This window comes from Prinia subflava, chromosome 1 (genome assembly GCF_021018805.1).
Source record: "Prinia subflava isolate CZ2003 ecotype Zambia chromosome 1, Cam_Psub_1.2, whole genome shotgun sequence".
NCBI classification, from domain to species: Eukaryota; Metazoa; Chordata; class Aves; order Passeriformes; family Cisticolidae; genus Prinia; species Prinia subflava.
In genome coordinates this window covers 49,685,971-49,703,391 of record NC_086247.1, presented here as the reverse complement: position 1 = coordinate 49,703,391, position 17,421 = coordinate 49,685,971, and the positions used below count along the sequence as shown (strand labels likewise).

General features: G+C 41.3%; 1 protein-coding gene across 4 annotated transcripts in view; it reads left to right on the top strand.

Moving 5' to 3' along the window:
• Positions 1–17,421, top strand: part of DLGAP1 (DLG associated protein 1) — a 400,953-nt gene that overhangs the window by 299,172 nt on the left and 84,360 nt on the right. For all 4 annotated transcript variants that reach the window (XM_063396014.1, XM_063395993.1, XM_063396003.1 and 1 more), the window contains 2 exons: positions 11,641–11,818; positions 14,049–14,289. In XM_063396014.1, coding sequence (XP_063252084.1) covers positions 11,641–11,818; positions 14,049–14,289 — 419 coding nt within the window. The remainder of the gene's footprint in view (positions 1–11,640; positions 11,819–14,048; positions 14,290–17,421) is intronic.

The window sequence follows — 17,421 nt, the reverse complement described above, 5'->3', positions numbered from 1 at the left end:
GAAGATTACCATTTCAGTTGTTCTGTGACCTTAGCTTCCACTAATACAACATGAGTTTGGTGCTGCTATTCATTTCCATCAAAGAAGCTCAGTTATGGCTGCTGACTTTAGTTCAGCTTCACAAAGCCACCTACAACCACAGAGGGGCTGTAGGGAAGCCTTAACAGACCTGTTTTCTGAGACTGAGGGTTTATATGACTTTGCCTCCAGGTCACACAGCAAATATCAGTCCACACTGAAATCTGAACCCATGAACCACCATGAGTTGCCTGTAGTTTTAAATGTCAGTAGATGATATTTATCCAGAAAAATATAGAGGGGTTTTTGGGGGCTGTTTTTTTCTCTCATGATATTTTATTCAAAAGCATAGATATCCAAGTATTTTCATCTTCTGTGCAGGACCAAAGGCCATCTTCAGCTTCACCCATAATATACAGTGTATATTATGTTCTGAAAAGAAGAGGGGTTGTTTTCTTAACTCGTTCACCAAGTATTTGTTTGTTTTGTGGTTGAGATGGGATAGAGAGCACATTATAAATGAGTTAGGAACTAGCTTTATCCCCTTCAATGCAAACACAGACATTCATGCTTTTTTTAACCTTTTTTTGTGTGTCTGTGCTTTATTTTTTCATTGGAAAAGAGAAGTGTACCAATTCAGTAAACCATATATTTTAATTCCAAGTATGGCAATTAAATTCAAACAAATATTTGGAAATGCATAAGAATGCCTATTGCTACAGGTCAAGAAGCCACCTGACTTCCTCAGGAGTTAAGGCTTTCTTCCTTTAAAATGAGCTGCACAACCCTTTTGAAGTTCCACAACCCTGAAGGGCATCCACTCTTTGGAAATATTTTTTACATTCTCATTGCCTCCATCTGAATCAATTGTACTTGACACTGACAGTGTGATGAATGACATGACAATTGGTTGTCCGTTCCTTTACCAGTAGACCCAAATAAATGTTTAATAGTATTTCTGGTTCAGGGGATTAAAAAATATCTACTTTAAATAATTGCAGGAAAAAAAGAGATCCTTTTCAGTCCCAAGCAGGGTTTTGCATTATTATGCAGATTTCTTAAGACAATTATTTTTTTGGTTCTCTCATGCTCAAAAAGTTCTAATTTATCAGAATTTATTCTGTACAAGTTTGGCCCCACAACATTCTATAACACAGAAAGTATATGGGGTTTTTTATAAAGATGCAAAAAAATCTAAAAATGTTGTGTTAAGCATAATTTCACGTTTTTCAACAAACATCTATTTATCAGAATATTTTCATAATGGATATTGACTTCAGACTTCGACCTTGAGATATTTAGTGCTTTGGCCCTGTTTATAAGAGCATTGGCAACACAACTTGCCCAGACCACAATATAACCTGAAATATCAGGTTGTCACCTCATGTTGTATCTCAGTACAGCAAAGAGGTCCTTTGGTAATTACTGCAGAACAAAACTGGAAATACTTTGTAATGGAAAATGAGAATATTAAAATGTACGTGGATAGCTGGAGGTTTGGAATTAGCCGTGTTTGTTTTGAGAATTTCTTTTGATGTATCTGAAGGGAAAGTGAGAACTTTTCCTCTGAGGAATAACATGGTAAAGTTACATGGAGCGAAATTCTCCCTGCTCCTGGGGTATTGCTTTTGCTTTGTAAGATCAGTAAAAAAAGGGAAAATCCCCCAGAGCAGCAGACTGCTGCCCAGATTATCAGTAAAGAATTTTTCACAAACCCTACTGCATACTATCATTTTTTTATATTACTTGCAATCCAGGCATTACTTTAAATAAAACCATAGATTAAAAGTTACTATTTCTAGTTTCTTTGGTATGACAGGAGAAATTGCAGGGTTTTATCTTAGTCACTTTCCCCAAAACTCTTTGCTTTTTTTATCAGGAAGAGACAGCTGCAAGCCATATCTGAGCTCCAACCTGTACTTATCCAGACACACCTCAAGAAAATGGCTGTAGAGTTATCCAGGAGCTCATTGCTCTGTCTTATCACACCCCTACCTCCAACCCCTGTGCCTCAGGAGTAGCTGGATCCTGTTTCAAGTCACCATCTTCCAGGTGTCTGCAGAGAAACAAAACGTACTAAGTGAGGAATACTTGCTTATAAAAGAAGAAAAGGCAGGCCTCTCTTCAGGCATTTTAAACTGCTTGGTGTTCTTCGAACACAAACCAGCTAAAATAGAGAATACTGAAGTAGCTACTTAGTAAGAGAGCATACATGATCTTTCAAAATGACCCCATCAAGAGAGAAGAGGAGGGAAAACCCATGGTCACCACCAGTTCATATAATACTCCAGGTCAACAATTTGCAAGTGTTATCAAGAAATAATGTGTGCCCACAATGGGGGAGATACAGCATTTGTAAGGTAGCGTTCATTGCCTTGTGTTCAATCTTGCTGCCTCAGATTTCCATTGGGCATAGGGCTGTTACTCAGAGAAATAAGAAAGTGAGCTCATCCCCTTAGCTTAGCTGGATTTGGGATTTTTCCCTTCACCCTGGCAGCGTTACTAGCCTACCCTCCTCATTGCTTTAAAATGTGCTTGCTTTTCAGTTTCTCCAGTAGTTTGTCTTGTGTTGCACATCTGTACAGATGGTGTTGAATCTGCTGCTTTTGCCTTTTTTTTTTTTTACTTTACTAGGTAACCAAAAGTTTTGAAATGGCAGAATACTGAATAGGAAGGGGAAAATTGCTGCATATGTAAAAAGCATTTTTTGGAAAATGCAGGTGGCTGTTTATGTATGTGAAGGTTTTGGAGTAATGTTGTTGACTTGCAAAACTAAGATATTTCTGTAATCTCACTGGGAGCTGTTTATGCAGATCTAATCTGAATGTTTGGCAATGTCTTTCTGAAGGAGGTGACTCAAATGCAGATAGTGACAGGGCTTGCAGGCACATGGCCATGCAGCATGTGGGTGATCATTGCCTGGTTACATAGTCCAGGAGGACCTGTGGAAGCTGGAAGCTCAAAATACATTGTAAGTTTTCAGGAATTAAAAAAATGCTCTTTAAATAAATGCTGCCATGACATTCACCAGAGCAAATACTTTCTTTGTATTTATCTAGAAAACATTACTTGTAGATAAATACTGCCCAATATTGTAACTTGGGGTAGCATAGGAGGGCCTTTCAGCTATGGGAAGTCTGCCCAGAAGATGCCTTTTAGTGAGCTGGAGTTCCATCCTCCCACTCCCAGGAGCAAGCCAGAGCTCCTGCATAAATTGTGGTGCTAAGCAGGCAGAGCTGGTTGTGCTGCCAGCTCAGCACACAGCCAGGTGACATTCCTGAAAAGTAACTGCTTTCCTCTTGTGGTCTGGCAGAGAGCTGTAACTCTTTGGTGTTCCAACTGGCAGAATTAATCAAACTTTTAACATATGAATAGGGGAGACCTGAAAATTTAGCTAAGCAGGTGAGGTCTGAGCTTGTGGAGACTGTGATTTTACAAGGACTGTAACAGGGGATAGCTTCTTTATATTCTTTAGGTCTCCCAGTACCTAAAGGGAGTCTACAAGAGAGCTGGAGAGGGACTTTTTACAGGGCATGTAGTGATAGGACAAGGGGAATGATTGAATTCCTAAAATAAGAATTCCATCTGAGTGAGCAGACTGCAGATGACTTCTGAGTCTCACTAGTGAGGAGAGCTGGCACTGAAGTAACCAAGAATGGAAAGTGATGTGGAATCAGGTGGATAAGCCTGGCCTTGATGAGGAGCGCTGAAGGAGTGGCTTCTGCAGGAAGGAGGATATAACACTTGTGCTGGCAAATAGTTCATCAAAGCAGTGGTGGAGGGCTTCATTCTCACCCCAGCAAGGTCCAAAGGGCTCCAGGCAAGGCTGTGAGTGTGGCTGACCTGCTCAGGCCTTCAGGCAGTTCACACTCTCAGTCCATTATATCTGATGTAAAGCAAGATCTTTTCCAACTTGGGTAAATATATTTCTCTGTGAGGAGCAGCACTGGGTCCTGGGATCATTAGTACCCACTCAAAAGAGAGTTGGGCTGAAAAAGGCAAGAGCCTTTGTCATGCATTCGGTCTAGGCTCAGACAAATTGCCTCTAGCAAGGACCTCCTTTGAACATGTACCCGGTAAAATTGGCAGTAGGGGGACATTAAGGTCTACAGCTTTCCTCAAAGGGTCTTCTGAGAGGACAATTATTCTCAAGCTGGCTGCTCTCATTACATCTTACCTTGCTTCTTGTGATAAGACAGGGTGGATTTGGCTTCTAGAGTAACCAAAAATGGTTTTACACAGAAGCAGCTTACCCTGACATCGCTGGGTTGAGCTGGTTCATCTGGGTAGAACTGTTTCTACCTTTCAGAGTCTCTTTTCACTCTCCACGGTGGAGGAGATGAGTGCTCACAACTATTCCCACGCACCCACATGCACATGGCAATCAGAACCAGCATGTAGACCAGATTTCTGATTAAAGAGAACTGTATAATGTCTGTCTGCATCATCTTCCATCTGCTTTTCTTGCCAACTCAATTGCATATGTGCCACTTTCGTGCTGTGCTCTATTCTTTCACCATGTCTAGAAAGCAAGGAGAAAATACAGTATGTCAAAAACATGGGAAATGTTCTTTAAATACATAACCCTGTGGTATTTTTTTGGTTGTACAAAGCACCTGAGAAGATCTTTGAGATAAAAGGGAAGATTTAATGTATACATGAATTTTTATTCAGTAGTCATCTTTGTTTGCTAATATTTTAAAAACTAAAGATTGTTCATTAAATAAATTCATACAACCTCAATACCTCTACATCCCAAAAAGAGGGAAAATATCCCCAAAGCTTCTGTGTCCTTTCAGAGGAAAGCAGGATTGTAACAAAATCACAAAGTGGTCCCATGGTGATTCTGAAGCTGGCAGTAGTCAGACATGGAGAGTTTTAAAAGGGACTGGGCTTTTTAGAAACATTTTCTACCATAAAACATTGATCCAATTCCTGCTGCCCTCAAACAAATAAACAGAGGCTCTCTGGCAGGACACCATGTGCTCACTCAAAAACTGCACAACAGCTGGACACAGAGATGCATAACACCAAATTGTGGGAGCTTTTGGATTGTGCTTTTTTCTTTTTTAAGTGTCTTCTATTTCCCAAGAGAATCTGAAAAATCAGACAGAGACAAATGCACCATACTGCAATTTCCGCTTCTTCTCAGCATGATAAAAACTCTGTGTCACAGGCACGTCCATGCAGTTTTGTGGTATGCGTTGGCTGGTCCATGCAGCAAGGGCAATTTCTGGTCTGGCAGTAGAAGCAAAAGGAAAAAATGTCATTTTTCTATTGATGACATTGTTTTGCTCTTCAGCAGATAAGCTTTTTCTGCATATCTCCAAGTTTTTGATTTTTTTTTCTCACACTTGACCCTTTAGCAGTATCTGGACTTAAAGACAGCTTTTATTGGGATTGTTTGGTTTTTTTTAGCTTCAAGGCACAAAATCCCCATGTGGAGGTTTACTTTTTTATAAACAAGAACACAAAAGGAGATCTTCAAACCCAGAAAAATCTGAGGTGGGGAGGGCAAAAGCTAAAAACTGTTTATGTGCTGCCCTTATCTCCATCACTGACATGACAGCTCCCTGGTCACTGCACCAAAAAGCAGCAGAACATAGTTGCCAACACAGAAAAATTACCCTGGCCTGGCTGACCCATGTCATGACTAGGATCAGACAGATGCACATCAGTAAATTGTTCTCTACATATTCCTCTCTGGTGTCCTTCAGTGTTTGCCTTGTGTCAGGCTGCACTGGATTGTTCTACCTTCTAGCAACACTAAAATGCAAATAAAATTAAGCAGAGAAATGTGCGTTGGATGTGTCCACCAGCCATGCCAGAGGATATTCAGCAGAGGATAATTCATCCCCATGGAACCAAGCTGTCAGTTGTATGCAGCAAAACTGAGAGCTGGGCTACTTAACAGTAGTGGTGGCTTTGAGGTTTATTTTTTTAGTTGTTGTTGGGTTCATGTTGCATGTGGAGTATTTTTTGAGGTCTTCTTCTTTGTTTGAAGGCAAATTTTAGCACACTCCTCTGCTGGCTTACAGAATCATTTGGGACATGTTTCTGGACTTTCACTTCACTCTGCTTTGTCATTTTCTGCTGGCAGAACACAGACCCCATCTGGCACAGCACTGTACTTTGTGCTATGATTCTGACTGCTGAACTTGCAGAAGACAATACAGTCTCAGAACTACCTTTTGTTAAATTGTGTCTGGCCTAAAGGGAGAAAAAAACTGCCATCATAAGGCTTGGTTTTCCCTTTCTTCATTCAAAAATGAAATGTGATAAACGAAAGTGCTTTTTATAAAGAGCACGCATGTGACAGAGTGAATTGTGCATTCCTAAATTAAAAGGAAATATTTGAAACTAAAATTGCCTGCTTATGTAAATCCCTGTTGTCTATTTTCTCTTTGTCATTTGAAAGACATTTTCAAGGCATAGGAACTCTTCCAAGAATATATTCAAAGTTATTTCACTGCTAATTGCTAACACTGCGTTTGGAGCCCTTTGATATAGAATCACAGAGTGTTAACAGGTTGGAATGGACCTTAAAGATCATTTAGCTCCCTCCTCCACTGCCATGGGCAGGGACACCTCCCACTAGACTAGGTTGTTCAAGGCCTTATCCAAATTGGCTTTGAACACTGACAGGGTTGGGGCATCTACAACCTCCCTGGGCAACTTGTTCCAATGGCTAACCATCCTGACAGTAAAAAAATTCTTCTAATATCTAACCTAATTTTTCCTTTTTTCAGTTTGTAGCTTTTACTCCTTGTCCTTTCACTACAATTCCTGATGAAGGGTCCCTCTCCAGCTTCCCTGTAACCTCCAGAGAAAAGCAACTGAGTCTAGTTCCTCTCACAAATGCCTATACCAACCAACTCCTTACTCTCCAAATAATCAAATAAATGAGGGATGAGAATGTGTTTTCTTCTGAATAAAATCATGTAAATCATGTTAATACTGTGTATATACAAGCACATCTCTAACAGTGAGTTAGAAGTATTTCTTAACACGCACATTGCAACAGTGGTAGAGTGATTAGATGTGTGTGCTTTCATTTTCGTCTCTCTGTTTGAATGAAAACAGGAGAATAGGCCTCTGTGTTGAAATGTAGAGAGCAGAAATCTCAGTGCAGTATGCAAAGATTTCCTTTGTACACCTACCTGATCTTCTGGTTCAGATGTTTCACTAGAACATGTCTTCTGATTAAATTAACATTCTCCTGCCTCTCAGAGCTTCTCATTGAATTTGTATCATATTTTGGCCTTTTTAGGGAGTATCTTGATCTTCTCTGAGGCATAGTGTGGATCAGATCAGAGGCATTTGGCTTACTCTACCCAGGGGAGTATTTATTTATCTGCTGGGACTCAGCAGACTCCATTTCCACCCTCTTCAGCTCAGGGCTGGCCCCTTCTCTTGTCAATCCCCTTGGGAAGCCCGCAGTGGCAATCAGCAGAGCAGCACCAACAAAGAGCCCTCATCTCCTCCTGGTGCCTCTCGTTGTGTTTTTTGGGAAGCACATCCAGTATTGCTGCTCCTCCCACCCTGTGTGGTATCAGTGTGATGCTGCTGTGGCTGTGCTCCCATCCTCGGGGGTGAGGCCTGGGGCAAGGGCAGCAGTATGAGGGAAAAGCTTGATGCAGGCACGGGGAGGACGTGTCACTTGTGAGTGCAGCGCAGAAATGATGGAGCACGCTTGAGGAGCTTTTTTAAGAACCTAAATAATTCACATCCCGCCTCTGCCAATTAATACATACAGTGTAATGAGTGGAGCCAAAAGACCATTTTGTATTGGCCAAAGAGCTGTCCCAAAGTCTCAGTCCCTGGCATGTTGTACTTATCGTGGAAATTACAATGGCACAAACAGAAATGTAGGTAATGCAGGATAAATAAGAGACGGACTTGAAACCCTCAAGGAGGAAGAGGGTCTTTTCATTTACACATTCCTGGTAATAGTAACTCCAAGAAAATTAATTCTACATTCAGATCTTGCTCATCATACATAGTCAGATTTATTCCTAAGTGGCACAATATCAAAATTTCCAGTGGCATTTCAGCTGTTCATTAAACTTTACTGTAGGACATAGTGACGATTTATTACACAGCTATAAAAGCAGGAGTAATCATTATAAATGCAAGCCTTCAATGTTTCTTTATCTTTAAATCCTTTTTATTTTCCTTTTCTCCCCCACCACTGCATCTAATGAAACGGGGATTGTAGCAATCAGTAAGCAAGGAGCCACCTCCTTCAACAGCCGCCAATTACCTCCTCTGATTTATACAGGAGATGGGAAGTGCACACAGATTAAGATAACTAGCCCCCTGTAAAATATGATTCTGGACTTGTGTCAAACTAGCCAGTTGCATAGTGAGGAACAAAAACAACAAAAAAAAAAAGGCAGCTGTGCTGAGAACCACATCTGACATAAAAGCAGAATATCTACTTTTATGAGGAATTCCTTTGTTTCAAGCAGAGTTGGGAAAATAATATGCAACACTAATGCGTACTGAAAATTCATTTCTGTACTGTTTGTGGTGGGTTTCCATGACACTTCCATGAGTATTCTGCATGTTCTTTACTCTGGCTGCCACAGCAGAACCTTTGTACTGTGGATACTTGCATCTTGTTCTATTGGTTCCACTCTTTAAAGGGCACGTGCCTCAGCACATGGAGATTTCTGTGTGGCAATATCAGTGCATAGAATCTTGTGATGTGCTGCAGTCTTCCTACAAGCTCAGCTAATCAGTGGGCAGCAACAAACCTCAGGTGACATATTTGGTTAACTGGCAGCTAATCAAGCTTATTTGAATTTTGCATGTCACATATTGGCAGCAAACTGTTCACATCATAATCATAAAATACATTTTGAACCAGTCTAGGAAATGCATTTCATTCAGCAATGCTGATCAGTCTGCAGATCTGCAGCATGGTGAAGTAGCTCACTGTTCTGGTTTGAAAGCAAAACCAGAAATACAATTTAATAGGAGGAGAAGAAACAAACAACTAAAAGGGTAAAAATAAAATAAGATAAATGCAATAGTACAAAGGACCACTAACAGAGTCAGAATGCAAACCTGACACTCTGTTGGTCAGGGTGTTGGAAGCAGCCCAAAATAAGTCCTCCAAGAGTGACAGATGTGGCTCCAGCAGAGATGATCCTCAAGATAGGGTCCAGTCATCCTCCAGGACCAGTGGAAACAGGCTCCCTTGGTGTTTGGGATTGCGGGTTTTATGCCAGTGGAAAGGCTTTGGCTCCTCCCACTGGGTGGAGCATCTCACAATGGAATGAGGTGATGTTATCAGTCATGTGAGAGGCCTTAAATGGCCCATTCACAGGGGATGTCCCTCGGAGGAGGGTGGGTGGAGGAAGAGATAAGAAGGCACTGCCTTATCTGGTGTTATCAGGTGTCCCATTAACAGAAGGGCATCTGCCCTCTTTCCACCTCTAGAGTTACAGGAGATAAAGAACAATATCCCCCAACCAGCTTCAACAGATGAAAAAGATAGAATACACATTTTTTGTTACATTTTTCAACCCAAGACACTCATGTGCATCAGAAAAATTATGTCTGCTGAATTATTCATTCTATTTTTTTAATCCAATAGGCAATAAAATTTTTTGAAGTGTTACATGGTTAGTGTTAGTTACCAAAATGCTGTAAACAAATGTAACCATTAGTAACAGTTGACTTTCCACCACTTTTTCTGCTTTTTTGAGTTGTTTGGAGCACCACTTACTCTGATGTCTAAAAACCTTCAGGTTTTGTCATGTGGAATCAAGTGGTGTAAGGAGTCAAAGAGTATGGAAATGGCTTCTGTATTGAACTCTATACATGGTGAAAATGGCAAAGGCTTTCTCTTTGTCTTGTGACAGGGGTATTGAATAATTAACATAAGTTTACAGATTTTTATTAGGCAGGTAATTAGCAGCCAGAGAATATGGTATTGTAGAGACAGCCAAGATTTTAATACACTATTGGACCATTCAGAAACAGACCCAGTTTCTGAACTCCTTCGGTGAGCGATTACACAATGGAATCATCCTCCCAAAATGCATTGACAATTACTAAAATTGTGCATGCCACTGGGAAATTGCTGATTCTAATTACCATCATTAGATACTTGAACACAAAATATCTGCAAATGCTTCAGGAATCAGACATAAAATGGATTCTCTTCTTTCAGGTCAATTGTGCATGTATTTCTAAAGACTAGGAGACAAAGATTAAGCCTGTAATTAGGTTACAGATTTTTCTTTCATATACCTGTAAACATGTCTGTGAGATTTACATATTAAAATGCAAAATTTAGTTAATTTTTTAATTAGTATGCTTTATGATACATGAAGAATATTTTAAAAGTCAAAATTATATCGAACACTCACCTTTTTGATATTTTATTAATTGATGAGTTCTTTCAAAAGACATATTCCCCAAATTATTTGTATTTCATGCAAGTGTATTTTACACACTTTTTGTGACTCACATCTTCATAAATGCCTCAGATTGTGAAGACAGCACTTAGCCAGCACATTCAGAGGATAAAACATCTCGCAGGTGGAGGATTGTTTCTAGCTGACTCTTAGCACATATGGCAGGAATACAGTAGAAGTACAAATTCCTTGGGGAATGACAGGGGGGTGGGGAGAGGGGAGGGTTGTTGTTTGCTTTTGATTACTTGTACATCTCACCTGTCACTTGTATTGAAAAACTAGGCAAGGTTATCACTTCAGAAATACAACTGTGAGTTTCAAACTCCTAATTTGACATAATTGTATAAAGCTACTTCCCTAGCATACATTTTGTTAAGTCACAGCTTAAGCCAGGTCCAAAATAAAATTTAAAGCATATCAAACCTTTTCAGGTGACCTATGCTGTTGGAATGATTTCCCAGGTTAAGGCATACTGTGAGTGCATTCTGCATGGTTTGTGTGATCTGCCTGCCCTATTGGCCTGTACTCCCTTGAAAGCCCCGTGAGAAAGGGTCCCATTTCATAAGTACATACATGAGAACATGCCAGGGCCACATCACCAGCAGCATTTCCAGATGTGGATGTTCAGTTGATAAACTTAGCATCATTCAGCTGATTGAACTATCAGGAATCTTCTCTCTTTACCTGCCTCCCCAGCTGGTTTTGATGGTTGCTGCATTCATTGTAAGGCCACAGGGCTTTCTCTGCTCATCTCAATGGCTCCTCTTGCTCTTTAAAATCAACTCGTGAAGTCATTTTGCTGTTGTCACTTCAAAAGTCCCACATAGTGGAGGGGTTGCCGGAGCTGGATGCTGTCATTGTCAGTACAGTGTAAAATTTTTCCATTTTGGTGTCAGTAAAGAAAATGAAAGTGATTTTGCCACTATGCTTAGATGCGGTTTATGAAAAATTAAAAGAAAATATTTTCCATCCTTTTCTTTTCCTTCCACCAAATAAAAGGGTGGGGTAATCCAAATAGAAGTACTGACATTGCCTTTATTTTTTAAATATGCAAGGGCTGTGTCATGACTTGTTCAAGTCATGATGTTCCAGTGAAAAACATCTGGTTATTCTCACTCCTGGCGAGGCCATTTGGATTTGATGGAGTATCTTTTTTCTTTCTTTTTCTTTTTTCCCCACCCAAAACTCCCAGGATATCCAGTGAACACTCGCCAAAGCTTCAGATCCGGAGCCACAGTTACCTGAGGGCAGTGAGCGAAGTCTCCATCAACAGGAGCCTGGACAGCCTGGACCCTGCAGGGCTGCTGACATCCCCCAAGTTCCGCTCCCGCAACGAGAGCTACATGAGAGCCATGAGCACCATCAGCCAGGTGGGTGACATGCACCTGGGGCAGCCTGGAGAGCAGGGTCACGCTGGACACTGATTGCATTAGGAGAAACTGGACTTTGCTTTATGTGGGGCTCACCAGCACTGTTCTTAAACAGGGTTCTTTTGTGCTTAGTATGGCAAATTAAAAGGTTTTGAATGCCTCAAAAAGAAGTTTGTATGCCGAGTGAGATGCTAAAGTAGAATTAGGCTGTTAATAGTATGTATTCCACAATTTTGTTAGAGATTTTAGTTTCTTTAAACTATTTCATAAATTCTTTCCCTTGTGTACCTCTAAACCTTTCACCTAAATAGTACAAATATTACAGCATCTGTATTAATTTCAAAAATCTTTCTTTTTTTTTGCCCTGGAAATCCTGGAAGAGATCTTCATGCTCCTAAACACGAAGAAAAATGAAGTCCACTGTGACAGATTCAGTTTATGTGTTTTAATGGTATAAAATAGCCTGTACTTTCATTCAGCACGCTTGTACAATTGAGTTCATAGGGAACAGGTCTGAAAGAAGTGCAAAAGTGCCAGCACACCACAGGGCAGAGGGCTAGTAGGTCACCTGCTACATCCTCTAGCTCCTTGGTGTGATTTTTGGCTCGTTACCTTAAATGGATGATTTGGGTAAATCACTTGGAGGAAAGAACTTCCTTAGGCTAGTCCAGAAGTGCAGCAGGCAGGATTTGTGGTGCCAGATACTGATCCCTTATGACTGGCATATAAAGTCATTGCAATGTCAAAAAAACTGTGACATCAGTGACACCAGGACTTCAGCTGTGGCCATAACAAATACATGTGGAGCTGTAACAAATACATTCAGTATGGAGCTGTAGTTTCCCTTTCTGCAGTATACTGTATTTAGACACTTCGGAGTATTCACCCATGTATTTTGTAGTGAGGCACTTTGCATAGGGCATGAGCTGATGCTCTAAAAGGAGGGCCAGGATGTATCTAGAAGAAAACAGCACAGAAATTCAGATCTCAGAGGCACCTACATTAGGTCATGTTATTTGTTTAGCTGCACATCTAACACACAAAGCTGTCAGGCAAGGAGTGGTTATCATTTGCCAAAGTGAACAAGGTTTTCTGTTTAAAAATGCATTAATTCAGAGATACTTACTTGCGGACTGGATATTCTCTGCCATAGTAAGATTATTCTTTCTGTTGTACTACCTACTACTCTTTGATGCTTTTTAAAATAGTTTTCCTTTGAAAAAAAAAAAGTGGTTTACTCTCTGAGATTTTTCAGTTACATATATAAAGACTTTGCAAAACATTTTTCTTGGTAACATTAATCCTGGAAGAGAATTTCTAATTTTTTTTTTCTACCATCTATTTTCTACCATTCTTTTCTACATAGTCTTATCCTGCTAACTTGGCCCTGTACATGCTTGAAAACTAACAAAATCCTCAAGTGATGGTTTCCATCTGCATGTTTCCTACAGTGATAATTATTGTGCTTTAATGCCAAGCTCAGGGCTCAATTCTCAGTTTAGAAACATGAGCATCCATTACTAATTAAGCCAAAGTAAATGGTTTCCAGATTTTTAAGACCTGCAGGAAGTTTTTTGAATGTTCTTTGACCACCATGAGCACAAGTCTTTGTCACCACCTAGTGTCTGCTGCACAAAGGGTCTAAGGATTCCTTTGCATGTGTTCTCAGCCAGAAATTCAGTTTTACAAACATTTTTCCCCAGCAGCAAAGCTGGTTCCTTTATCAAAGCAGTTCCCTTATCAAAGCAGTTCCCTCTGCTTCCGGCCTCCAGCTTTCCGGCCACTCAGGTTTTTATCAGTGTGATTGTGGATTGCATTTATAACGTACTGGGGTTAAGCTGACCCTTTTTGTTTTTTTCCTCTCCCCTCAATGAAAGAGTGATTTTTGTTTTACATGCAGTGATCCCAATGACCAAACGTTCAATCTCTGCCGTGGGCCCAGAGTGACATAAAACAGGAGCTGCTGTGAGGGCTCCAGGCCTCCCACCAGTTTGAAGCAGAGCCAAGAGCCCAAACTCTGGCCAAATCTTTGCCCAGTGTCTCTGTCTCCCCTTTTCATCCCTTGTTTTCCCCCTCACAGTTGCTGCTGGGGGGGTCCCATTTCCCTTCCGTCAGGTGCAAAGGGATGCTCCAGCAGGGCCGTCGCGCCGCCGTAGCCGGAGCGTGTCTGCGGCAGGCCGCGCGGAGTGTCCGTGTGCGGGGCGTGACCCTGCCCGCTGTGTGTCCGCAGGTGAGCGAGATGGAGGTGAACGGGCAGTTCGAGTCCGTCTGCGAGTCGGTGTTCAGCGAGCTGGAGTCCCAGGCCGTGGAGGCGCTGGACCTGCCCATGCCGGGCTGCTTCCGCATGAGGAGCCACAGCTATGTGAGAGCCATCGAGAAGGGCTGCTCCCAGGATGACGAGTGCATATCGCTGCGCTCCTCGTCGCCCCCGCGTACCACCACCACGGTGAGGACCATCCAGAGCAGCACTGGTGAGTAGCACACCGGGAAAGCCAGAGGGCGGGCAGAGGGGAAGGTACATCCAGAGCATTTCCATCAGATCGAGCTTTCCTCTGCCGGACGCCAACCCTTAAGAGAGTCTGTGTTTCACCAGGGAGCTGGACAGACAAATCAGCCTCAAACCACACACAGACAGAGACTGATGCAGTTGTGGTTCCTCCTGTGTCCAAGTTAATTTATTCTGAGCTAAAAGCACATAGAAGGGAAGTCCAAGGTCATGCCTTCCCCAAAAGAGCAATCACAATTTGGCAAGGCTCAGTAAGAAGGCTCTGGGTTAACAGTTCTGCTGGCTGTGGCTAGCAGAGGAGGGTCCCTCTGATGAGATTTGCTACAAAGCTGAAGTGATTGATAAATTACTGGATGTGGTTTTTACTGGCTTGAAGAGACTGTTCCAGCTCTCTAGGCTTAAACCATCTAAGATGTGAGAATGAAGAAAGGAAGAAGCCGTCTGCAGGTCAAAACACGCATGTTCACATTTTGCTGTTACATTCTTTCTGCAATTCAAACTATTCAAGCCTTGCTAGAGGGAGAGGTTTTGGTGTAAACATGAGACTTCAAACCTTCCTTTTAATGTTTGAGATTGCTTTTCTTTTGGAAATAACCATGATGAATTTCAGATTTTGTCACCGAAATAGTGCTTAAGGGGAAGAAAAACCAAGTAAAACCAAATTCCAAATCTGCCTCTCTCATTCAGGAAAGCAAGAGGCAGGAGCCATTACATGTGTGTGCCCTTCCCTGTGGCAGGATGAGAGAGAGCCTCTTTCTTTTGACTTGTGTGCAACCATTCTGCTGCTTTACACAAGCTTCATTTACTATTTGTATACTGTTCGTATACTAATCGTATTCTTCATATACTAATCGTATTCTTGACTAATATTGACTATTGTATGTATTTCACTGTACCTACTCTTTTGCTGTATTTTTTCATTTCTGTTTTCTGTAAACTTTTGTCCTTTTGTGTGTTATCTCACAGGTGCAGTTGTTTATTCCTTGTAAGTCTTTTTTAAAGCCGCTTGTCAATTGTTTTATGTCATCAAAGAACACTTTAAATCCTTTTACCAAAAATGTTCAGCTAAATTAAAGATTTTTCTAAAAGTAGCAAATTGGAAATACATTGGTAGTGCAACACAAACATCAAAGCATTTTTAACAAATGCTGAAGAGCAGTTCTCATCTAAATTACCAAAGAAATAGTATTTACATGACAGCATTTCTGCTATAGAAATAGCCCTTATTAGCACGCAGGGTTTGCACCAAACCACAAAGACAGGATTTGCATAAGGTGTGTGCTACTTCATTGTATGGTATTAGTTTGTGTAAAATGTATTATGAGGCAAAAGCTGAAGGGTGGGAGTTTTCAGGGATTTTTCAGTGTGCACTCATTTTCGTTAGATCAGCTTGGGTTGATCCCAAAGAGGGTTTTCTGTTCTGTGAGAATGGCATTGATAACACTTTTCCTTTACAAAAATAACTGTGATCATTAATACAGAAGAGAATACTTATTTTTTAAGTATCTGTATGTAAAAGGTTGTTCCTGTCACTTAGGAAAATGATGCCTGTGTCTGGGGATGACAGTGTCTAAATGGAGAAGGTTGGCTGTGTGTGCCAGCCAAAAACACTGGAAAACATGAAAGAGGAAAATCTATACTGTAAACTTTCTCTTGTTTATGGTCCTTTTTTTGTAGTGCAACCATACAGGACTGATCTTTTCTCTGGGTAGCTGGCTTTATTTAAAAAATCATATGAACAAAACTGTGATATTGAAAAACAATCCAGTGAGTATGTCTTGAGTTATTGCTTCTGTAGTCAGGTCATTTAAAATCAGAGAGGAATGATTTGCAGTGCTCTCTTTGGACATACATAGAAGCATTTAAAATTGCTGTAGATGCCTATTTTCTGCTGTGGGAATTTTACTGAGTTACCTTTTTCATTTTCTAATTCTTGGGCTCCAAGGGCCCTTACCTTCCACTGGTAGCATTTCAGACAACTTGTCTCTTTCAGCACTATCTGTTTAATGGGGAATAGAATTGAATAAATTCTATACAAAAGCATGTATATTGACTAACTTGGTATTGCCTGTGCCTGGTGCACAGAAGAGAAATGTGAAAGGCAATGTTGATGATTTCTATTAATATCTGTTTCAACAAAATGAGAAATGGCACAACAACTAGGCAGTCATGAAGAAAGGAGAACAGTATCTCAGGTTTATCTCCACTGAGATTGCAAATGCTTTTCTGGGAGACATGGGAGCAGTTATGAGGTGAATGAAAATGGTTTTCACATCCCCAAATGAGAGAACAGTCCTCCTGCTACTAAAGCATCTCTGCCTGTTCAACCAAGGAAGATTCCTTTCATCAACATTGGCAATTCCCTCAAGAATATGGCTTTTAAATCACTAATACCAAAGCTGTGATCATACGCTGATATTGAGAATCCCATTGACAGCTGAAATTCCAGGTAAATGCCAGCTTGATGGTGGAAAAGACAGGAGAGCTGTTGGTTTACTGGGTTCAAAATTCTTCCTCTAGAGCAATGATCTGCAGCTTTGCAGGGCATCTGGATAAAGCAAGAACTATGGACAAATTCACACTTTGCCTGTTAACCTTTGCTGCTGTGGTGGCAGCCTCAGGTTTTCATTTCCTTTTGCCGCATAGTGTTGGCGGTTTAGTTCCGCAATCGGGAATTGCACCTGAAGCTCAGTTCCTGAGGATGTGCCCAGTCTAACTACAGCTCTGCACACTGGCTATGGCACAGAGCTCAGCTAGGGGTGGCTGCCCACCTGGTGGCCTCTGCAGCCTGCACTGAGCCCAGCGCTGCTGTGGGAACTCTGAGGGGTGCCTGCAGCTGGGTGAAACTGAGCCCAGGTGTAAAAACGGAGGTGGAGGCACAAACCTGATGTCACCAAAGGGGTGAAATGTTACACTGTGAGTGGGGAGGCAAATCCTAACCTCACCAAAATCTACCACCAAAGTTCCTCCTAATGTCCAACCTAAACCTTCCCTGGCACAGCTTGGGACTAAGTCCTCTCATCCTGTCTCTGCCTGGGAGAAGAGGTCAATCCCCATGTGAGTCAACACATACAGGTAACAATAGCAGCCACCAAAC